This window comes from Catharus ustulatus, chromosome 7 (assembly GCF_009819885.2).
Source record: "Catharus ustulatus isolate bCatUst1 chromosome 7, bCatUst1.pri.v2, whole genome shotgun sequence".
Taxonomy (NCBI): domain Eukaryota; kingdom Metazoa; phylum Chordata; class Aves; order Passeriformes; family Turdidae; genus Catharus; species Catharus ustulatus.
The window spans coordinates 28,969,501-28,992,944 of NC_046227.1; the positions used below are offsets into that span (position 1 = coordinate 28,969,501).

Here is a 23,444-nt window from a genome sequence, read left to right on the forward strand (position 1 = left end):
TACTTGTGATAAAGTTCATGCCCTTTGGTAAGACATCTTTGTATTTTCTGGAGCTGATGTTTTGAACAACTGCACAAGTAAAGCTGCTGATGCCAGGTAAACTGCCTGGCAAGAGCCAAATTAGAGTGATTAGGCCCGTGGTTTGCCAATGGTTTAGGGTTTGTTTTTGGGCTGCAGATTGTGTGGGATGCAGTCAGCACTAAGAGCTCAGCACAAGAGCTGCCAGCACCCAGCTGTCAGAATGGGCCCTGGGATCCCCACCCCATGTTACTGCCCAAGGGGCAGCAGCTGACCAGTGGAACCGGCCCATCTTAGCACTGCTTATATATTCCAAGCTTTATTAACATGTTGCAAATGTGTGTGAATAACTGAAACTAAAATGCTTTGCAGAAAGTTAACTGAAGATAACTCTGAAAATATTTCACTCTCTCGCATCCCCATGCTCACGCCTCGCTTCACCTTTCTACCATACATCTGGCACATCTGTACAACCTCTCTTTCCTCCCCTCATACACAGTCCCTCTTTCATGCCACTTCCTTACAGAAGACACACCAGAGTGCCCTGCAGGTGCAGCAGAAGGCTGAAGTGTTGCTGCAGGCTGGACATTATGATGCTGATGCCATCAGAGAATGTGCTGAGAAGGTGGCCCTGCACTGGCAGCAGCTGATGCTGAAGATGGAGGACAGGCTCAAACTCGTCAATGCCTCGGTGGCCTTTTATAAAACCTCTGAGCAGGTGAGCTGGACATTTCTGGGCCATAGTAAACCAAGTCTGAATCAGTAAGAATTCTTTATTTGACAAGCATTGTAATGCAAGAGAAAAAACCAAATTCAAACCAAACAAAACATAACCCCCTGCCCCACAAAAAAAGAGCAGCAAGAAGTTTGCAATAACTTTCATCTTTAAGTTTTCAGTGTACCAATATAATTCTTGAAGGTGCTATTTTTGTTGGGGATTTTTTCAATTTTCCCCCTTTCAAACAGGTATGATTTTTGAAATCTCACCACTTTTGTTTCAAGTTCTTATGATGCTTAGTTTTGAGGAATATAAATCTGCTTTTCCTTGAGAACTGATTGCAATTAATTAATTGTTACTTTGTGAGCCAATGTTTTCACTAGTACTTAAATACCACCATGCCAAAAAAGATGTCAAGATTCAAAGAGATTTCTCGTAAATCCACCTGCAACACAGATAATTACAGCAGGAACCCATTATATGCTAGCACAATTCTACTTCATTCCAGGTGTTCATGAATTGCAAAACACATTCCAGTTGGCTGCTGGCATGGTGGGATTATTCATCCCTTGCACAAGCAGGTGCCCTTTATTCTGTAGTCAGTGAGAATTAGTGTCACAGGGAGGCTGCTCGAGCAGCCTTGCCTGATGTCATTCACTGCAGCCAGGCAGTTGGTGTTAGCAGGGACACTGCAGGAGCCTGTGGTTTTACATAGAAGGCAGCAGTGATTGCCAGGACATTTTCTATTGTTACTGTCACACAGTTAGGTCCTCAATTAGAGAACCAGATATGGGAAGATTTTTTAATACGACTAGATATGTCATTAGGGACAGAGTGTACTTTAACTTGGAGCCTATAGGCTTTTTCATGTCATTTTTTCAATGTATTTTTAAGACTATTTAAGAGGAATTCATTCCTTATAATTAATGTATTTCAGTGTGAAGAGTTTCAAACAGATTTACAGTCCCAGATGGATTCAAAATCAAAATGAATTACGGCTGATGGATGAGTGTGAGAAATGAAAACTGTTAGGGGATTCATTAGAGCTTTAGACAGTTAAATATGCTGGCCAAAATATGCATTGCCAGTAATTTATCAGTTCAGTCTCTCTTCCTGCTTCCAAGTCCCAGACAAGCACACTGCAGTGCCCACCAGTTCATTCATTGGTTGTGTCTATTCAGCAAATGTGCAGGGCAAAGATCCTTCAGTCTTTGAATGCTCATGAACTCATGCTGCAAACCTGTCATCTTCTCTTGGGCTGCACAGCTGATCCACAGACTTTAAGGGCCTGCTCCCTGACTGCCTGACAGGGGAGTGAATAATTTACTGGATCCTGGATTCTCTGAGTATCTAGAAAAAGGAACTAAAAGAATGGGGAGAGTGTCACATGCAGCCAGACTTTTTCATGCCTGTCTTCCCCATGTATATTGTGTTCTTGATATTAGTGGTGAAGCCCTGGATTTCAAATAGCCCGGTTTCTCTCTGACTTCATTGACAGCCATTTTATATTCACTTCTTTCATCACCTTAACAGAAAGATGATATTTGCATGTGCAGGGACAATGCTTTCTGGAAATATGTGAATCCCAGGCAGTCCATTTATTTTCATTATTTAAATTGCCGAAGTCCAATAGAATGTCAAGGTTTTCAAGAAGTAAAATGGAAATGCTTTTCTGTGCCTAAATAACACATGAAGCACTTGCTTTCCAATAAATCTTTGAGGGTGAATGTTGGTTTGCATCCAAGCAAAAGATTATTTCAGACTGCCAAGTGCATAAGGTCCTTATGTAATGCATAGTGCATAAGCCTGGCTGCAGGATCAGTTATCAGCTCACCTTAACTCACCAGTTTTGAAGTGGATTTCAATGTGCTCTTGATCAGAGTTACATGAAAATGGCCTGTGATAGTGGGGATGATTGGAGGGAAATTCTGGAGTCTCCTCCAGACTGTGCTTTTTATTCACATGGGGTCCCCTGAATTGTAACTATGTTCACATTAAAGCTGCAAGAGTGAGCAAGAATAGGATGGACATTGCTACCTGGATCCCAGCAATAACTGACTGGGTCATCTCAGCAGTAGAGTCTATAGGAAGAGCCCTCCTGGAAGGAAGAAGAAATTTCCAAATGTCCTGGAAAACGTTTGCTGTGTCTGCACAGGCTACTGAGAATATTCTCAGGATCTGCAACATAAAAGACTCAGCCTTGTCTGAGGCAACTGCCTAGTTTCCAGGCTGTGTTGGTTTATTTACCTCATTTTCATTATTCTACCAAGATAGAACATATGTGTGTGAGCCCTGTGCAGTGGATCCACCCAGATTGTGACCTTGATTAAAAGTCTATTGGTTTCCATCAGCCTTTAAAAAAGCTGTATAGGGAGAAAGTAAAATTCAGCTGAAGAGAATTAGTTCCAGCTTCAGACTTTGTTTCAGGAAAGTATTTAAGCGTGTGCTTTTCTTTTAGTATGTGTTAAGTCCCTTGACTTCAGTAGGATTTTAAACACAATCTAGAATAGGGATTGTTTCCTGAATGATCCACTGGGGCTGGACTGACCCCTGCCTTGATTCAACCTTTTGTGCTTCCTCCCATTATTCATTAGAAGAGAAGAATGATTTATCAGCCTTACACTAGATAAATTGTATCCCAAACAATAAAGATCCCTACAGGTAAGAAAACCACCTAGATCATTCTGTCTCTTTTTATATCCAGTTACCCCCATGCTGTGACCCATAGCACAAAAATGAAATGTCATTGGTCACAGACTTTTGCTGAATGTTCTCCTCTTGGTTTTGATTGTGGATAACTGAGTTGTTGTGCTATGGCATGTTTCAGGTGTGCAGTGTGTTAGAGAGTCTGGAGCAGGAATACAGACGGGATGAAGACTGGTGTGGAGGCCGAGATAAACTTGGACCAGCAGCTGAGATAGACCATGTCATCCCTCTGATCAGCAAACATCTGGAACAGAAGGAGGCTTTTCTCAAGGTCTAATTTTAGTTCTTTAATAAATCAGGAAAACTCTCCATTAAGTAAACAATTTAGAGCAGTTTTGGTAAGTTTGAGAGGATGATCTGATATGTAATTCTAGTTCAGCTCCTGGCTGGCTGAATAAACTATGGGCCAGTTTTACTTTGTTATAGGAGGAGTAATGAGCATTATTATCAATACATATCTCAGAGAGATATCATCAAGACCAATTAGGTGGTTTGCACTTGCAGGATGTTAGTTGTGCTGGTTCGAAGTTCAGTTCTTAAAATCACACTATAAATGACAGGTATTATACATCATTTTGGTGTTGGCTTGTACAAACCATCCAGCATTTCAAATTTTGTCCTCCAAGCCAATAACTTAAGAATTAATAATAACCGAAGCAATTTTGTCTCTGCAAGGCAGCACCAGGATGGAGACAGAGATTTCTTCCTGCTTTCCAGGTGCTGCTTTGGGAGAACTGGGGATCTCCCAGGCTGACAAGTGAACTGTCAGTCAGCCTCCCACCTGCCACTAAAACTGATGCACAACATGAAACTACACTTGCAGTCAAGGATTAAGAAATTATGCCACTAGATTAGAACATTTTTTGAAACAATGAGTACTTCTCTTGAGAGATGGGTTGGATTTGGTTAGACAGAAAATATGCAAGGTACCAGTTTTTAACAAGCAGTTGTTTTATTACTGTCATTAATTTGCATTAATATATAAAATGAGCCACTTTATTAAATATTACTCACGTTTTAATACATCTGTGAGATTGTTAGTTTATTAGTGAGCTTATTGACTCTTAGCTAAAGTTCTCATCTTCCCAGATGAAAGAGAACTTCTCCTTGCAATATAAGCAAGCGGTCCCTTGGTCCCCTTTGCTTTCTTTGCTCATCTTTACTGATTCTTTTTGGGGGGTGCTGTTCTTCCCAGGCGTGCACCCTGGCCCGCAGGAACGCCGAGGTGTTCCTCAAGTACATCCACAGGAACAACGTCAGCATGCCCGGCGTGGCGAGCCACACCAGAGGCCCCGAGCAGCAGGTCAAAGGTTGGTGCACCATGGAAGGTCTGGTTTGCCTCCCCCTCTGCACTGTGGTCCTTCTAAAGTCTGTGAATGTGCTCAGCAGGCAAACTCTGTTCTAGCATCATTTCCTTTACCAGAGCACTCTGCAGCTACACTCGCTTGGTGGTTTCTTGTGTATGCGGTTTGGGGGTTTGGTTTTGGGGCTTTTTTTAACCAGCCCCTTTGAATCAATGCTTATTGTTAAGAAGTGTGATTTTGGGCTCTTTGCTTTTGGGAACAAGGTCCAGGCAAAGTGATTAAATTCATCATTTCATAGCTTCTTTCTGTATCCACTCAAGGAATCGCTAGTGATGCAGATGTTTTCCTTTGCCCTACAGCCATTCTGAGTGAGCTGTTGCAGAGGGAGAATCGTGTCCTTCACTTTTGGACCCTGAAGAAGAGGAGATTAGATCAGTGCCAGCAATATGTTGTCTTTGAACGCAGTGCCAAGCAGGTAGTGTGAAAACCCTGCCTTGTCCTTCTGTCCTGACAGTGTGTAAAATCTCCTGTATCCATGTAATGCCTCTGTGGGGGGCTCCTGTTGCAATTTCAAGTTGTGTTTTTTAACCAACTTAAGACAATTCCAAAACCCAACAGCAAGATTCACTATTTTTGTTGCCTCAGGTTAATTTCTGTATTTGTTCACTTGTTTGAAACTAAATATAAGAGCAAACTTGTCATATTGAGCTATTTCTGAATGAGAAAAATGCTTTCCCTGCAGATTTATCTGTATGTAGGTGGAATTCCTTACACTCCTTTATGTCATAAGAAACACAGAGTACCATTTTGTATTCTTTCCCACCTACTTTCATTATTTTATTCTTTTTATGTGTTGCTAGAAAGTGTTTTAATATACAGGGTATTAAGTCCCAATGCATTTGATGATCTTTGTTTGGCAGGGGTTTTTTTTTGTCAGAGGATTAGTCCTTGAATTACAAAAACTGTTTGTTTTGTTTTTCCTTTGGTGTTTTTGACATTCACAGGCCTTAGACTGGATCCAAGAGACAGGAGAATATTACCTCTCTACTCACAACTCCACAGGGGAATCAGCAGAAGAAACTCAGGAACTCCTGAAGGAATATGGGGAATTCAGAGTACCTGCCAAAGTAAACAGTGATTTTAATTTAATTAAGCCATCTGCTTTAGTCTGTATTTGTGGTCCTGTTTGAATGCCTTAAATCTCTGTAGTAATATTCTCTTGATTTTATAGTTGCCCTCTAAAAATCCTAGCCTTGAACATATATGACTTTTGAGAACTTTTAGTGAGACATAGGCACAAAAAGGAGGTTTTCTCCACCTTGGTTAGTACTGGTTAGAGAAAATTTCTGTTCTGATCAGAAGGAAGAGAAAGTCCATTTTGCTTACAGAGTTCACATCAATCTAGGAAGACATTCCCTCCTCAAACAATCACTCTAGAATGGCATAGCGTGACTAATTGGATCTGAACACATCCAAGGTCATGATGGGCTTCTGGTCTCTTTCTTCTGTCATTAAAACCACAATTTGTCTCACTAATTCCAGCTGGATTGATCACAGATGATCATTTATCTCATTAGAAATAATCTGCTGATCCCAACAAAGTACTTTAAATAGATGAGTCTTTAAACTCTGGGGTGAACATTTTTGAATACAAAACTGCATTACCAAGAATATATTAATTTATATGGAGCAATTCTGGGAAATCTGGTGGGGTTTACACCAGTGATTGGATCTGCTTCAGACAAATTAATTCAAACCATTGGTAATTCATAGACAGTGAATCCACAGGGGTATTAACAGTCTCTGATAAGGATGTAAATTGCAGACTTGGACTGCAGGAAGACCATGGCTTTGGTATTATGTACTGCATTTCACTGTGTCCTGAAATTGATCTTCTGTAATCCTTAAATTCCTCCTTAGGCTGTCCGTGCTTGTATGGGTTTGATTCACAGGCTTTGTGGTGTTCTTGTCCCCTTCTCTTAGCTTAGCTTGCATGTTTCTGAAAATGTGAGATAACTAGCAGTGGATGGAAGGTAACTTCTTTGGACAGGACATATATGACATTCTTTTAACTACTTCTGAGTTCTAACTACCCATAATTACTCCACCTGAAATTACATTCTAGTTCATAATTTAATTTTTATCAGAATAATCCAAAATCATAATGAAGTTTCCAAACCATTTTGACTCTTGATTTAGCCTAGGATTGAATTTTAGATGTTGTTCATTATTAACCATTACTGACTGTTTCTTACACTGACACATCTAAGTCTTGTTCCCTCGGGCTGTCCTCCTGCTCCTACTGCTGATGTAGAATATTTTCACTGCCATGTGCAATCTGGTAAATGCATGTCATTCCCAGACTGATGTTATTCTCAAATTAAGCTGTAGCTGAAAGCCTTCCTGATCCCAGTAACTTTCTGGCCAAACCAATTGTTTGGAATGCAAAATCACTAGTAGCTTTTGGGAATGAATCACCCTTTAAAAATTAGAAGTTAGATTTTTACATCTCCATAGCTAGCCTTGCTCAGGTACTCATTTAATTTGTTAGGATGATGTCTGATTTAGCCAGAGTCTATGGTGGAGAAATTTCTTGAATTTAGTTTTGTGTTTGAAATCAGCTGAGTGTTTTCTGATCTGATGTGCCTTGGTCCAGTTGTGGTCAGATCACTGGTAATGTCAAGTATGTGACAGTGTGTCTTGCTTCAGGCATGGTGGAACATCCTCTCTATCTCTGACAACAGGCTAACCAGTGCCTCATTTCCTGGGATAGATTTGGAATCAGAGCTAAAGTTTATAACTAGGACCTTTGTGCCAGTTTTGACTGAGGGGCAGTCAGAGCCTAAGTGGAATAGAAAAAACTTCTGGAAGGTTTGGGGGCTCAGTGTGTGCTTTGGAGTTCAGGCATCTTTCAGCTGGTAATGTTCTAACTGGAACTAAAATACCACTGGAGGATTTTATAGTAGACCATGAATTTGGATTTAAATTCTGTTTGGTTTTGGAACAGAGTAGTAATGACTCAAAATCACTTCCTGGGCTGATATGTGGTGTATTAATGACCTTCCTACACAGATCTGCAGATCTACCAGGTATAGACTCAGAGTAACTTGGTGTATTTATGAGGTGCAATTTTAAAATCTTGTCTTCTACTCCAAGGCTCATCAAAAATAATGGGAAGGAGGCATGTATAACTTCCAACATGTTTTATGTGTTTGTGTCTGTGGGGCTTCAGAAACTTGACTTTCTATCTTCTTCAGCTTCATAAGTGTCCTTATAAAAATATCATTCCTTTCATGTTTTACTGAAAGAGTTTCAAGTGTCTGATTCTGTATGAGATGAAGTACAGACACTCTTTAATGATGTATAAAAATTGTGAATTTCTTTTGACTTCTGTGTGAGTTAAAACCAAGAAAATCATAATAAAACATAACCAAGGACCATATTTTGGGCAGCAAACAAAGGAGAAAGTGAAGCTCCTCATCCAGCTGGCTGACAGCTTTGTAGAAAAAGGACACATACACGCCACTGAAATTAGGAAGTGGGTCACCACTGTTGACAAGCGCTACCGGGACTTCTCTCTCAGGATGGGGAAATACCGCTACTCCCTGGAAAAAGCCCTTGGAATCAACCCAGAGGTACTGTAAGACCCTGTCCTGTTGGGGCTTTATACAGAGTTACAGAGCAAGGTGAAGCCTGTGATATGATGCTGTTGGTTTTCATGTGCCATTAGAAACATTGAAAACTGAGCCAGCCCACCTGGCTGCAGCTCAGAACTGCTTCTGGAGAAAAAGGGTTAAAGGGTTTTTCTGTGGTGGGTCAGTGATGTGAGGTGAGGCAGACAAGGATCAGAAAGATTTTATAACCAAATGTTTGCACCATACAGCTTTCAGGAGCAAAGGGGTGGGGGGAAGACATTAATTGAATAAAACTCTGTGTTAATTTTGGTATAAAGCATAAATCCTGTTCCCAAACCATTATTTTGCATCAAATTCAAACTTTGCCTCCAAGTTTTCATTCTGTCATCCTTTAACTAACATAAGCAATTGATCCCCAACCTCATTTCTGAACTCTTTTAGGTGGAATAAAGCAACAAAAGAAGCAAAAATTAGGATTTCCTGCTATTCCCTGGCCGTAGTATTAAGGGAGAGTGCCAGAAGCAGAAACACTTAAAAACCTTTCAGTCAAGAACTCTTTGGAATTAAGTATCAAGAATAAGGAATAAATCCCCTCAAGAATAAGCAATAAATCCCCTCACACCCTCATGTACTTTACATGCACTGTTCCTTGTAGGGCCTCTGGTTTACACAGAGTTCTAACCACAGCCTGGAAAGGTATTCCAGGGTAAATGGCCACTGAAAGTTGTCTCTGCCTGGCACTCTACTTTATCAGATTGCTTTTTATGAAGTCCTAAATTAGACAACTAATTTAGATATGAAAGAGAAAGGTAATTTAGACTTTTTTATCAGTATTGATTCCTAGCTAGAAGAAACAGTGAAGATTACAATGAATATAATTCCTGTTTTTTTAAGATTTCTCTCTCAGCTTTTTATCTCTTCTCACAGTACTTCTCTCTAAATTTCCTCCCTTTTTGATATTTTCTTACTTTTGTCCCTTCTTACCTCTTTGATCTCATGAACATGCTGCACTTTGCACAACAGTAGTATTACAATGAAGTTAAACTCTGCACCTTTTTTTTCCCCTAGGATAACAAAGACCTAGAATTAGATATCATTCCAGCAAGTCTTTCAGACCGGGAGGTAAAGCTGCGAGATGCAAATCATGAAGTCAATGAAGAAAAAAGGAAGTCAGCCAGAAAGAAAGAGTATGTTCCTAAACACTCTGTCTGCATGGCACATTATCTGCTAAAGAATAATTCTGTGATATTTGCATGACCAGAACTGACTGACAGTCCTGTAACTCCTTCCAGTTGCAGAACTATTGAGATAAGTCTGCAGGTGTAGGGCAGTTGTTACTTGTAGGATAGAGAATTTCAGAACATAAAGGTTGAATTTCTTTTGGTTTTAATCAGAAGTTAGAAAGGGAAAGTAGTGAGTCAAGAACTTGGATTGACCCTGATGTTGGTTGTATGTAAAAAGTAACATGAGCAGGAAAAAAATAAAGATCATCTCTAGGGGTCTAAGTATTATCTAAACATCAGTGAGTTGAAGTTTGGGTTCAAATTTCAGCAAGTGTAGGACTGAGAGAACCAGAAATAGCTCATGCTAGAGGAAATACTTGAGAAGTGCTTGTTTGCACTTAAATCCACAAACAGTCTGTTTTCACAGTATTCTGTCTTGTTTTTTGTGTAAGAATATTGGGAAAGTATTTTTCAGCCCTCTGGAATTGTACTACAGGTCATGATTGATAAGAAACAACTTACACTTTAGAAAATGTTACCCTTGGTCTGCCTGTGGCAAATTTGCAAAACATTAGGAATTCCGACTTTGAGTTGCCCAGCCTCAGGCTCTACAGATGCCATTATTGCATTTCACAGCATCTGGATTTTCTCTGGCCAGATACTAAGCTGAAAGTAGTGGTGTCTCCCAAATCCATCTGTGCTGCCTCTGAAGGTAAAGTTTAAGGGTAACTTCCCACTGACTGTCAGCAAAGATGCAAATGTTGTTGCAATTCCTTAATCTTGGGGGGAAAAAATTCTGAGAATGAGCTGATAGCTAAGTATGGGCATGTAGATGGTAAATCCCATAGACTCAGGGTTGCAGGAATACAATTTAATAGGATTTTGTACAGAAAATATTTTTTTAAAAATAACTCTATAAGGGACTGGAGTATGACATGGTATTTTGGTCATGGACCTGAAAGGTGCAAAGTAAGGCATTGAAGGGTAGAAATACCCTTATTCCTTAAGACAACAGGAGGATGCTTTGTTTTCTGTTCATTATAGAAATGTTTATAATGTCCAAAACACCTAAAATAATCCCTCTTTTTCAGATTCATTATGGCTGAGCTGCTGCAGACAGAAAAAGCTTATGTCAGGGATTTACATGAATGTTTAGAGGTAAGTTATGGCCCAAGAGGTCTCCAGTATTTCCTGGAAGTATTTTCTTGGTGTTGTCCTCTGCAGTGGGGATGTTCACTTTCATGCACAGCCTGTGCACATTGATTCACAGAGCCTTTCCTTAAGGATCCAAATCTATTTCCTTGAATCATCTCATACTAGAGAAACTTGCCTAAATGTACAGCAGGGTATTCCTAGAGTGGTTGGTGACATTAGGGCAAAAACCAGAGTGTAATTCAGTGAAATCTGTCATCTTTCACATCCCTGCAGTCTGACAGAAATTTTTATGTATCTAATGCTACTGAAGTGGCAAATCTGACATCTTTCAGCTGTTTCTGCCTGCAGTTTTTGGACATCATCAGATGGACAGCAAAGACAGGTGTTCTTGGCATGTTTCTACTTTTTCCTCAGACAATTTCAAAGCATCAGCACTTTGAATTTCTCTGGAGAGCTTTCTGTAACACTGGGGAAAAAAAAAATTAACTTGTTTATTTAATCTAAAAGTACACATTTCCTTTTCAGCCTGTGCCTTTGGCAATAAAACAGGGAGATCTAGTCTTTTTCATTGCATTTATTCACAAAATTAAGAGTTTCTGGTGTCTTCCAGACTTACCTTTGGGAAATGACAAGTGGAGTGGAAGAAATACCAGCTGGGATCCTTAATAAAGAACACATCATCTTTGGCAATATTCAGGAGATATATGACTTCCATAACAAGTAGGTTTTCCTTGACAGTTCTGTTAATGTTTAGGTACTTGTGTGTTTAGGTACTGTGGCATCTACAGAGAACCCCTGGAGTACAGTGCACATCTGAGTGTAAAGTAGTTGATGCAAATTTGCAAAATAATGTTTGATTTTTTGGTTTTTGTTTTTTTTTCAAAGATGAATTGAAACTTAGTTCAAACTTCACCTTCAGCTGATTAACAATTTTAAAGTCATATTTCATATTATACCAAGGTTTTGCAGTCTGATACATACTTTCCATCACACAACAGATAACGACCTGTCAAAAATGTGATCTTGGAAAACACAAAGGGGAGAAAGTGGAATTGTTGGCATGAGCTGGGTTAATAAGTAGCTTTCTGCCACTTCTTGGAGACTTTCTGTACTTAATGTGTAACTAACAGTACTCCATCTTGTTAAGATAAAACTGTGTACCAGATCAGCTTAGAGGGCATTGTTTCCATGGTATAAAGTGAATGCATCAACAGTGATAAACTTAACATTTAGGGGTGCTGGATCCAACAAGTTCAGTCTGAATTCCAAATCTGTCTTCAAAAACAAATCAGAGAATCCTTCCCTGTTCTAGGAGAAGCAGGTGAAGGAACTGTTTCATCTTTCCACCCAGGCATTGTACAGACTCTACCTGCAAACAAGTGTCACTTGTGGTACAAGCTGTTCAGAGAGAGTTGATTAAAAATCTATGTTTTGGAAGTTTACTACTTACCTATGAAATGCTGAGCTTATTTAAGTTGTCCTTTGTCCAGTGTGCTGAGTTGGGTGTTGGGAATCTGGCAGCTTTGGCTTCCCTTGTTGCTTTTTGTCTGAACCACTACCCAACAACTCCTTGAAGATCCATGTTCAAATAGAGCCATCCTGAACAATCTCCCTGCTAGAGATTGCCTCTTTTTTTCTTTCTGGTGGAATTAGGCATGACTGTACTCAAAACATAAACCACACCTTGGCAAGTGACACTTTTTCTGCTGGACACTTGGGTAGCCTCATAATCAAGATATTAGTATTGATCATTAGCACTAATTAACTCATTGGTTATCCTGCATCTCCTGGGTATTTGACTGTAACTGATTACATTGGTGTCTTCATTTTTCAGCATTTTTCTAAAGGAGCTGGAGAAATATGAACAACTGCCTGAGGATGTGGGCCACTGCTTTGTCACCTGGGTAATGAGGCTGCTGCTTCTCATTATTTATTCAAATTAATTCCTCCAGCACAGACAGGAACAAGCTGGGAATAGGTGCAAGAGTTATGTCCCCAGTGATAAATGACATTAGCAGCTAGTCTGGAACTACAACTGCTTTGTCCTTCACCTGCCTCAGGGTGAAAGTTTCCGCCCTTCTCCTCAGCAAGTGTGAAGGCATTCCACAGCCTTGTCCTGTACTGACCAGCACAGCTTTTACCTCTGCTGGTTTCTGTTTAGCAGAACTTCAAACCAAACCTGTTTGTAGGGGTGACATTCATTTCCCTGTGAAAGGCTCTGGGAAGACAGGCACTTAAAATCTTAATATACCTTCCTTAAAGAATTTTAGTCATGCCATGAGAGCTCCACAGAGGCATGGAGAACGTATTTTGTCAACTTTTTATCCAGAAATTAGTGTCAAATTTCTGAGCCACTGTGCTCTCTCATTCCATTATGCAATGCCAGGATAATTTCCAACAGGACTTTGAAATCTTGATGCAGAGAGTCTTTGTGAGCGTAGGAGGCTCAGGGAATTGGCTACAGCAATTTATCTGTGTGAAAGCTGTTCTCTTTTCAAAATATTTGCCTGTTAAGTCAGGCATCTTTGTGTTTTGCCTGATTGATTTATTCATGTATCAAACCAAAGAATTAGTATTTTAAGAGTAAAGATAGAATATTTTCACTTATTCAAAAAAATGAGCATTTTAGATTATTTCAGATGGACTTTTAATTTAAAAACATGTCACAAGTCTTGATTAAATGGATTCAGAAATATTGTTTACAAAGAACAGATTACCTGTTTAGGCAAGATGAATGCATTTATGTATCATTCTCTGCAAAATCTTCATGGTACTGTAAGATACTACTGCATCATCTCGGTAAAGGTGCATGTCCAGAGCTGTGTGTATGGTTACAGATATACATGCAAAGCTGCCTGCACAAGTGCAGGATCTTCTTGTTTAGATACCTGGAATAAAAAAATGCAATAGCAATAAAGAGAAAACATCCTCCTCTTTTATTTTCCTCCCTCTTCTTGAGACCAGAGTACATTTATAAGAGTTGGGAGTCCACAGATGCTTTTAATTTCTGCTTAAAAGTAAACAAATTAGGAAATAAAATGCAAAACACTCCTAGCACAACATAAAATTTGAGCCACTGAAGTTTGAACCAAAGTAGGAAAGGCAAGTCTGAGCCAAGTGTCACAAATTTGAAGTAAAAAGTGTTGGCTTGTGCCAGTTTAAACTAGATGACCCACTTGTCCAGTTTCTTTATCTTCAAGTGGTTGAAAGAATCAACACCTCATGACTGAGTTTTGAGACCTTCAAATTCTTGTGTAACATTCTTGGACCCCTTAGAAATAATTTTACAGCTGGATTCAAGTTTTAGGCCTTCCCTCTGTGATATCTGTTAAAGAAAGCCTCCCACAGCCCTCAGAACTGCTCAAGTAAGGTATGAACCTTAAAGTCTTCTGCTCTTAATTTGCAGTTCTTGTGCTGCTTGGTGGCAAAGTGGGAGTAGTGGTGGTTGTGGGTGTGTGGGGGAGAGTTGTCACCTGTATTTATCCTGGTGTGCCTTAATAAAAACCTGTGGGATCAGAGAAATAGCTTATCATGCTTTTCCCTTGATGTTTGTTTTCACAGGCAGATAAATTTCAGATGTATGTCACCTACTGCAAAAACAAGCCTGACTCCAGCCAGCTCATCCTGGAACATGCAGGGACTTTCTTTGATGTAAGCAACCATTGCTGTTTTCCTTCCACACACCTGGTACAGCTGAAACACCTCTTTTTTACACTCAAGCTATGGGTTCCTTTCTGTGCCTTGGCATTTGGGTTTTTCATTCCACTGCAAATGTCACATGCTGTGAGAACTGATAGGCTGTGGTGTGGTGTGTGGTGAGGTGTGGAGACACACATTCTTATGGGAACCTTTGGGCATTTTTCAGACCCAATCCTTTCTAAAGATCTGGTTTAGATGTAATCTTTCTGGGTTAGTGACAAAATGAAAATCTCAGATTCCATTATATATTATGACCTGAAATCCCTAAATCTAAGATGAGCTCCTATCCTCCTTTTCTGCAAACTCTACCCAGTCTATTCTACATTTGCTTCATTGTGCCAATAAGGAACTCCATTGCCTCCAATTATACTATTTCCCATACAAGCACTGAAGCCAGTGATAGATTTTTTAGGTTCTGATTGCAATTTTGTAGGCTGAGAAAAATCTTTCAAGTTTCTGAGTACCTTAAAACCAAGCTCTTCCTCTTATTCAACCTTATCCATTTTTCCAATTTTGCCATGCTTGTCTGCTACCTTACAGCTTTAATTAGTTGTCTTTCTGGGAAAAAAAAAACAAAAAAAAAAGAAAAAAAAAAAAAAAGAAAAAAAAAGTAAAAAGTGCTAAGACCTCTCTTCCAAAGCATTGCAAGTGTTTGCAAATGTAACAGATCAGCAGGATCCAAGCTGTGATGGAGTTGGCAGCTGACATCAATCAGCTCCTCTGGAGTTTGTGTGTACCAATGGTTACGGCATTTCAGTCTCACTCCGCAATGAAAGGTCTCACGCGAGCCACAGGAAAAGTGATGAGCACCTTTTGCTTTTGCCTTGCTACCGAATGGTCTAAAATCCGATTGGAACTGAAGGGTTTTCCAGGAGGTGGCGCTTGAGCCTCTGGAATGGTTTGAACTGGTCGGTGCCTCTGGAGGCTCGGAGCCGCCTTAGTGTCCATCAGTGCTGTGTGCGCAGGTTAAAAGCTTTTCCTCTCTCTGTGGGCTGGAAAGCTGCCTGATAGTGCTTAGTAGTGAATATTCGTGTGTCAGCATCTGCTGTTTTGCCAGGGGGGAGTGTTTGCTTTCCATCCCCCAGTGATGCCTGTGCAAAAAGAAAGCTGACTATCCCCCCAAAAAATCCTCAAGGAGGCACTCAGTGTGAGTGACCAAGGTGATGCAAAGTACCTGTACATCCTTCTTCCCTTGACCTTGGAGTGGCAGTGGTTCAGGGGCAAGACAGCCTGGCACAAGGAATACAGAGATAATAATAGCTGGTTCTTTTTTCCCAAGCAGAGCCTGGAATTTCCCAAAACCCTGATGATGAGAGTGAATTATCTAGAATAACACCCTTTAGTAAGAAACCTGCTTGAAAATCACAAGTGTGCCTCAAATTTCATAAGCTCTCATGGAAAGTCACCTTTGAGATTGTATCAAGCAGTCCCAGTAATTTGTTTGAACCCATAAAGCCCATGGAAAACTTGCAGCTCCAGGGCTCACTGTAAGGGTTAACTGAATAGGAGAAGGAGCAAAGATAGGTGACATATCTCATTTGAAACATGAAGAGAATCACAAGAAATGCTGAGAGCTAGTACGTTCTCAGGATGTAAGTGAAGCCATGTAGAGAAAAGCAATTTATTTTATTGAACCAGCTGAGACAGGTGGAAAACAATGCACAAACTCTCAACTGTGAAACATGCTTAGTTTATCCTACACCATTAGTGTAATAAAGCATAAAGATTACCATCTTCCCTCCCTACAGATGGTGCTCTGTTTATAAAATTCAGAAGTTGTTGGTATGGTTATATTAGCTGGAAATTGCACAGGGAATGAAAATGGTGTGTTTATTCTGACTTAACTGCAGTAGACTTTGCTCTTTCAGTTTTTGTGTCTGTCTTGTTCATCATTACGTAAAATTGTGTTCTTTATTCAGCAGTTTCAGAGATAAATGAAGCATGCCATGTTTAGCAAATTTTAATATTTGTAATACCACATACTTCAGGCTAGCCAGGTATATTTTTGATTGCCAACATATGTTAGCTGTCAACTTCAATTGCTAGAATCAGCATGTTATTGAGGTAATCAAGTTGATTTTAAGTTAAGCAAGTTTTGATCTTTGGAGCAGAATTTGATTGAGACATGCACATGCTTCTGCTATTTGGAATACTTTTTTTGCTTTGAATCTTGAAAAAGATCTGGTTTTATATTCAAGAAGCCCCGAGGCACTTTTGATTTGCATGGCCAGAATGGAATATGATAAAGCTCAGTGACTTTGGTAATATTGCAGAACATGTTGTCTCTGCATGGAGGAGGGTTCTTGGACAGTTTCTCTGCTGATCCACAATGTCCCTTAGGAATGAGCAGGGACATGAGCAGGGTCTTAGTCCAACACTTCAGGGACCAGAGGGAGGAGCTGCAGGGAGATGTCACTTCCCAGCAGTGCACTTGTCAGATGTCACTCACCAGCCCTCTGTATTTCTGCACAGCCTGACCAGGAGCATCCTGGCAGAGCAAGGAGTGCCCAGAGGGGAGGCACCTTGCTGAGAGCATGCCCTGCTCTTCAGAGAGCTGGGCGGGGAGCAGGGCTAGTTTTGTTACTTTGGATCCTACAAAAACAAGTGAACTTTGCCAGCTCCAGGAAGTTCACAGATGTGGCCCAGGTCTTGCTGGCTCCTGCAGCTATGGATTGAGTCTCAGCCATGTGCTCTGCAGGCACAGCTCCTCTGTGAAGTCAGCTATGACTCAGCTTCATGCAAACTCCATTAACCCCCAAACAGAGCCCCTTCCCTTTTGGGTCTTCTTCGTGGCACCAGAGCTATTGAAAAAAAAAAAAAATTAACAAAACCAAATCCCATATTTTTCTAGTAAAAGAAACCAAACCAACAAACCAAAAACATGTTGGCACATTGCATGAAAAGTGAATGATTTTGCATCCCAGCATTAAGACAAACACTGGAGCTAAAAAGAAGCAGTAACCTCTCTAGTACTCAGCAGAAAATCAGATTGTATACAAAAGAAAAATCTTTGTTCTTGGCAACTCTTCTTCCTTCATCTTCCACAACTTCTTCACTTTACAGTCTCAAATTTACACTCCAGTAGCTGGAGAAAAGTCCCATTCCCCTTTTCCCTTTGCTTCCTTAGGAATCAAGGATTTTCTGGTGGCCAAGGCAAGGTACATCCAGGGCCTGACAGAGACAGGAGGTTTCCCAATCTATTTCAGCAGAGAATTTGTCCCACTAGGGTAGGAATTTGGAGTCTTTTAGATGGCTAAATATGTTTGTTAGGGTCCTGTAGAGTTTTTAGGAGCTCCTAACTCCCCCTAGAATAATTGGGAGGACCCAGCTGGGCCCTCTGCAGCCCTCAGCAGATCTGTGATGTCTCCAGAAATTTGTGAGCACATCACACTCATCAGCCCAAACATTTTGGTTGATGTTCAGGTGATGGAACAGAAGTCCTCGGTGCTGTAACAGGTGTCAGAAGGGGATATCTCTCCTGGCCCCCAGGTGCCACCTCAGAGTAGAGCAGGTTTCTCAGCACTGTGTCAGACCTGTTATTCCTATGTGGATATTTCAGCCACCCCAGGGCTCTCCAATGGGACTCTATGCCTATGTTTAGGCAGCTAAATTACACCCTACTCATGCAATTTAATTTAATGTCACTTCATTTTAATTGAATGTTAAGACTCTACTTTCAGCCTTCATAGCTAGGGGAAGCCAGATGACATGACAGGTAAGTCATACTTAGATCAAGGCCTGTTTACTCAGCAGAGCTTTAGCTTGACTTGCAGAGGGACCCTGCAGTTTAAGTGGCCTTAGGGGGACTTTGCAGTTTATTGCCAGCCTCACAGAAACCACACTTACATGCACGTGAGCTTAAAGAGAGTTAAAAATCTAAACACAGAATGCAGGGATCCAGAGCTAAAATTAGTTATGGGTGGTTCTGTCTGGCAGGGGGTTTTTATTTTTCCATGACTGACTGCTGTTTTTATCCCTTCTAGGAAATTCAGCAAAGACACGGGCTGGCCAACTCCATCTCTTCTTATTTAATCAAGCCTGTCCAGAGGATCACAAAGTACCAACTCCTGCTGAAGGTACCTCAGTGAGCTGCACAGATCAGCTCATGCACAGCAAGTTCACAGATGTAATGAGTTGCCTTTTGCTTAAGGGAGCTGCTTCATGACCTCTAAGCATAAGTCCCCAGAGATCTTCCAAGGGCACAGTCTCACTTGAGAGCACCTTGTCTTGTCTTGAGTTATAATTGTTCCCATGTGACCCCCACTGTTTGTGAGCATCCACAGTGGGGTTTGCTGCAGTGCAGCTTTCCCCTGTCCCTGAAGCAGCTTGCAGGGACCAAGTAGCACAGTTGGGTGTGAAAGCAGCACGTGGATCAGAGTTGGTTTATGATGGGTGTCTGCATTGCTTCTTAGGAGCTGCTGACCTGCTGTGAGGAGGGCAAAGGGGAGCTGAAGGATGGTCTGGAAGTGATGCTCAGTGTCCCAAAGAAGGCCAACGATGCAATGCATGTCAGCATGCTGGAAGGTGGGCAGGGGCCAGGGCAGGGAGGGCTCTGCTGAGGAATGAAGTTTGTAGGTAACTTGTGGTGGAAGTTAGTAGAGGTTGATTGTAGCAATAGTGTTGTTTCATCATAAGTTTTAGTTACCTTCTGGCTCCTTTCTGATATTTCACCAAAAGTCTTGAAAGAATAAAGCTGGCTAGGAAGTTTGGGGGACAGGAGAGGAGAGGAGGTATTTATCTGTACCTCCTGTGTGTGTATATATGTACATATGTGTGTGCATGTATGCATATACATATGCAATGTATGTACATACATATTTAGCTAAAACATTCCTTCTCCATTAAATAAAATAATCCCCTCCTGAAACAGTATCAGTGTAGCTGCTGACAGCTGTAAAAATTATTGGATGAAAACATTTCATAATACTGTTTCAACATTTCAAAAGTTCTGGTTTTCTGAGTCAAAACAGCTTGTGTTTCAAAATGTTAGCATAGTTATGCCAACAATTTAAAAAGAAGCATTAAAAATATTTTAAAGCTACAGAAAAAAAGTTTGATTGGCACAAAGTGAAGTCTTTTATTGGCTTATTATTGTGTGGAGAGTTTCTGAAATGTAAAAATTTTATTCTGAGATGCTTTATTGTGTCTCACACATTTTCTTGGCCTGGGAAAATAATTTCCAGTCTGGCTTAAGGAAAACCAAGAAACAAGCTGAATACTAAAACAAGTGGAAAAAGGAGCTGGTGCCAATAGCCAAGCATCCCAATAAGCCCAGGTGATTAAAATTGCAGGAGGGCAAACTGAATTTGTAATGAAGTGCATAGGATTTCTTGCAATGCAGTCTGTGTACAGTAACCATCACTGAAAGTTTCATATTATTTTTGAGAAATTATTACAACACTTCAGCAGCAGCAGCCTCATTTAGCACATATGATATATTTGACCTCTGATGAAGTAATTACATTGCTACAGTATAAAAAGAAAGAAAAAAAATATTATCACTGGGGCAACAACTAACTGTTATTGTCCTTTCAAAATATGGGGAAAAAAAAGAGAAAAAGAGAAAGACCCCTTTATTTTAAATCTTTACTCCATTTCTGTGAATTGCTTGTCTCAAGAATAAATACAAGTGATTGTATTTTGTGTTTTTAGGGTTTGATGAGAACCTGGATGTTCAGGGAGAGCTGATTCTTCAGGATTCCTTCCAAGTGTGGGATCCCAAGTCTCTCATTCGAAAGGGCCGTGAGAGGCATTTGTTTCTCTTTGAAATCTCTTTGGTGTTTAGCAAAGAGATCAAAGATTCTTCAGGACACACAAAATATGTTTACAAGAACAAGTTACTGGTAGGTGTGGCTGCAAAGAAAATATCTGGGTGTTGTGTTTTTTGTAGGTAGAAGTGACATTTTGGAGGCTCACATGTCCCCTGCTGACTTGGGGACACTTTTGCCCCTGGAAGGGCTGGCCCTGAGTCCTGCAGGACTCACCTGGAAGTCAGCCTGCAGTGAGTCTGGAGAGGTGTAAGGTAGTGAGATGTGAAGGGTGGGGGGAAATGCAAGCAGGATCACTCCAGCCATTCACTTCCCTGCCAGCCCAGAGCTTTTCTGTTTCTTTTATCTGTGTATAGCAAACAGAGATAAGATCCTGTTCCCCTACATCCCAGCCTCCCCACTTCTTCCTACAAGTCCAAAGTTTTCTGGACTCATGAAGCTTCATATATATGAAGTCTTTCATCATCTCTCCTCCACACTAGACCTCAGAACTGGGAGTGACTGAACATGTTGAAGGAGATCCCTGCAAATTTGCTTTGTGGTCTGGACGAACACCATCCTCAGACAACAAAACAGTGCTGAAAGTAAGTCTTTTCTGTTTGTTTTCTTTGCCTTTAGCACTTCTAGTTCAGGCCTTGGGAGTCCTGAATGAAAGTACTCATATTCACATATTCCCTCCTCATATTCACATGGCTTCCATATCTGCCTCTGGGGTCATGCCTGCATCAGGAGCAGCTGAGCTCTAAAGCCTCAGGGAGGGACAGTTGTGCAGCTGGAATTGCATCTCCTCTTGCAGCCTGGGTTCAGCAGCTGCACACTGACACAGGGCAGGTCTCAGGGTGTTTGGCTGGGAGGTGTAATTCTCTTTGCCACTGGATTTATCAACAACCAGCCTCTTCCACAGACCTCCACAGCTGGCAGCCTGTTCTGTCAAATGAGTCTCTGCTGAATAATCCACGTTACAGTTGTTTTGTCTAAGGAAATCCCAGCTGTGCACTGATAACCTGTTTCCCCTCTACAGAGCTGTATTGCTGGCATTAAATGTATTTATCCAGACTTAACTGCTTTGCTGTTGTTTGCCAAGTGGGTCTGGTCAAAATGCTCTAAGTTCCCTGAGGTCACCAGGTACTGCAGCAGCTGCAACAGTGCAGCAGAGAGGACAAACAGTAAATCATGACATTCATCAGCTGATCATGACTCTTCTGCATGGGAGGTGAGAACATGTTCAAGTCTCTGTCTTTCTGCCTTGTGAAACTTTAGGCATCCAGTATTGAAACAAAACAGGAATGGATCAAAAATATCCGGGAAGTTATTCAAGAAAGGATAATTCATCTGAAAGGAGCTCTGAAAGAGCCAATTCAGCTCCCCAAGACACCAGCAAAGCAGCGAAACAACAGCAGAAGGTAACTTCAGTCATTGCCCACAACATGAAATCACTAGTGTTTTCTCAACCCACAGCAAAGAGGTGTCTGTGGACTTCTTACTGGTTTTTACTGCAGTCAAAGCAGTTTTCATTGTCTTTGCTTTTTTTATGTTGCCTTGGCAAAAGTAGCTAGAAATCATTTTTATGATATACGTACAAAGATCTTTCATTTTATGCTCCAAAATATAGAGAGAAACAGTAAAAATTCTTTGGAGTCCAAGGTTATAGTTCTTTTCTAAAGTAGATTCAACTTCTTCACATTTGAGTAAAACCAGATTTTTTTTTCTTCTTTGGCATGTTTCATTGTTTGGCAATCAAAATCATAGTTGATCCTAGCAATATATTGAAGAATATATAGTGAATAATCTGTATTTCATTATCAAATACAAACTCGTTTCAGCCTGTCAGGTAATATTTTTTTTTTTTGTCAACTTGTTCAATCCTGGAGTAAATAGAAATTATAGATAATGAATTGTTCTTTTTCCGTTGTGGCATTCCCAAAAGCCACCTGTAATTTAAACATCTTCATTTTCTCATCAAATTGTATCCCTCTTTTGCTTCAGGCTGTTTATAGAGACACCCAAAGTATAAATAACCACGTCACCAAGGAGACCTGTAGCAAAGCAGAGATTCAGACATTTCCTCTAAGAACATGCTCCAATACAAAAGTTTTCTTGTAAGGAATAGAGACATGCTTTAGCTTTGTCCCTAAGTATATATTTTGTATTATTTCAATATTTATTTTGAAAGATCAATAAACATTTATGATAATTTTATCTGTACAGCCAAAGGGAAGAAAATACCCTGTGTTAACAGCCCCAGTGAGGTAAATAGGTAGAACTCTATACTGTCTTTATCTATATTTGGATAGCATCTTTATGACTTGGTATTAAATTCCTGAAGAAACTTAAACAAACGTTGTGATTATGTGCAAATCCAAACCCCATGGCTGAGGGTGACATCACTCTAAATTGCAAGAGCTCTATAGCATCATGGGGTAATTTTAGCACAATCCAGCTCTGTCCTGCTGACTCAGCACTTAATTCCACCTGCAAGCTGGTGCTCACTGATGGTGTGTTAAGGAATGTCATTGTTTGCCAATCATCTCTTGCAGAGATGGAATAGATGATGCAGACAGCCAAGGGGATGGCAGCAGTCAACCTGATACCATTTCCATTGCCTCCAGGACATCACAGAACACAGTGGACAGTGATAAGGTAGGACTGAAATGTGAAAATAGGTGGCAGGTAATTTCCCCCCAGAAAAATGTAAGTAAAAAGCAGAATAGAAAGTAAAAGAAGGCAACCTGTCTTCTGAGCAAGCTGAAACTTGTATTCCCCCTTGCTAGGTTGTTAAAAGCCAGTCTGTTTCTGTGTGCTCCTCAGTACTGCTCTTTATAGGGTAACATCTCTGTTACTGCTGCTTGTTTGTGCTTAATACACAGAGGTTCAATTGGCTCTGAAGAAACAGCCCAGAGCAACCTTTTCTTGCCTAGTAAATCTTGTCCTGTGAGATCCAGCATCTGAATGAGCAAACAGCTGGTTGTGTTCATATTTCCCTCTGAGCTGAAATCAGTTGTTTGTTGGAGGCAATGCAGGTACTTACACACCAATTAATGCAGCAACATTGGGATCCTGGCTGGTATCTTGAGAGCCTGGGACTCCTACCAATTCCAGAGACTGTGATTCTGGACCCCTCTCCTCACAGACATATGCTGGAGCATATGGATGGCCTTGAGGCACGCTGGGTTCTGTTGGAATGCTGCACACTGTCAGCACATACTTACTTCTCGTTT

General features: G+C 40.6%; 1 protein-coding gene across 11 annotated transcripts in view; it reads left to right on the forward strand.

Annotated features, from left to right (window-relative positions):
- The window catches only part of KALRN (kalirin RhoGEF kinase), a 461,256-nt gene that overhangs the window by 312,147 nt on the left and 125,665 nt on the right, over positions 1-23,444 (forward strand). For 10 of the 11 annotated variants that reach the window (XM_033064817.1, XM_033064825.2, XM_033064827.2 and 7 more), the window contains exons 17-33: positions 518-736; positions 3,564-3,713; positions 4,638-4,752; positions 5,106-5,221; positions 5,751-5,873; positions 8,199-8,381; positions 9,450-9,568; positions 10,696-10,762; positions 11,370-11,479; positions 12,594-12,663; positions 14,321-14,410; positions 18,442-18,534; positions 18,871-18,982; positions 20,111-20,301; positions 20,709-20,810; positions 21,487-21,629; positions 22,764-22,866. In XM_033064817.1, the coding sequence (XP_032920708.1) occupies positions 518-736; positions 3,564-3,713; positions 4,638-4,752; positions 5,106-5,221; positions 5,751-5,873; positions 8,199-8,381; positions 9,450-9,568; positions 10,696-10,762; positions 11,370-11,479; positions 12,594-12,663; positions 14,321-14,410; positions 18,442-18,534; positions 18,871-18,982; positions 20,111-20,301; positions 20,709-20,810; positions 21,487-21,629; positions 22,764-22,866 (2,106 nt within the window). The remainder of the gene's footprint in view (positions 1-517; positions 737-3,563; positions 3,714-4,637; positions 4,753-5,105; positions 5,222-5,750; positions 5,874-8,198; positions 8,382-9,449; positions 9,569-10,695; positions 10,763-11,369; positions 11,480-12,593; positions 12,664-14,320; positions 14,411-18,441; positions 18,535-18,870; positions 18,983-20,110; positions 20,302-20,708; positions 20,811-21,486; positions 21,630-22,763; positions 22,867-23,444) is intronic. The other variant, XM_033064819.2, reaches the window with a different exon arrangement.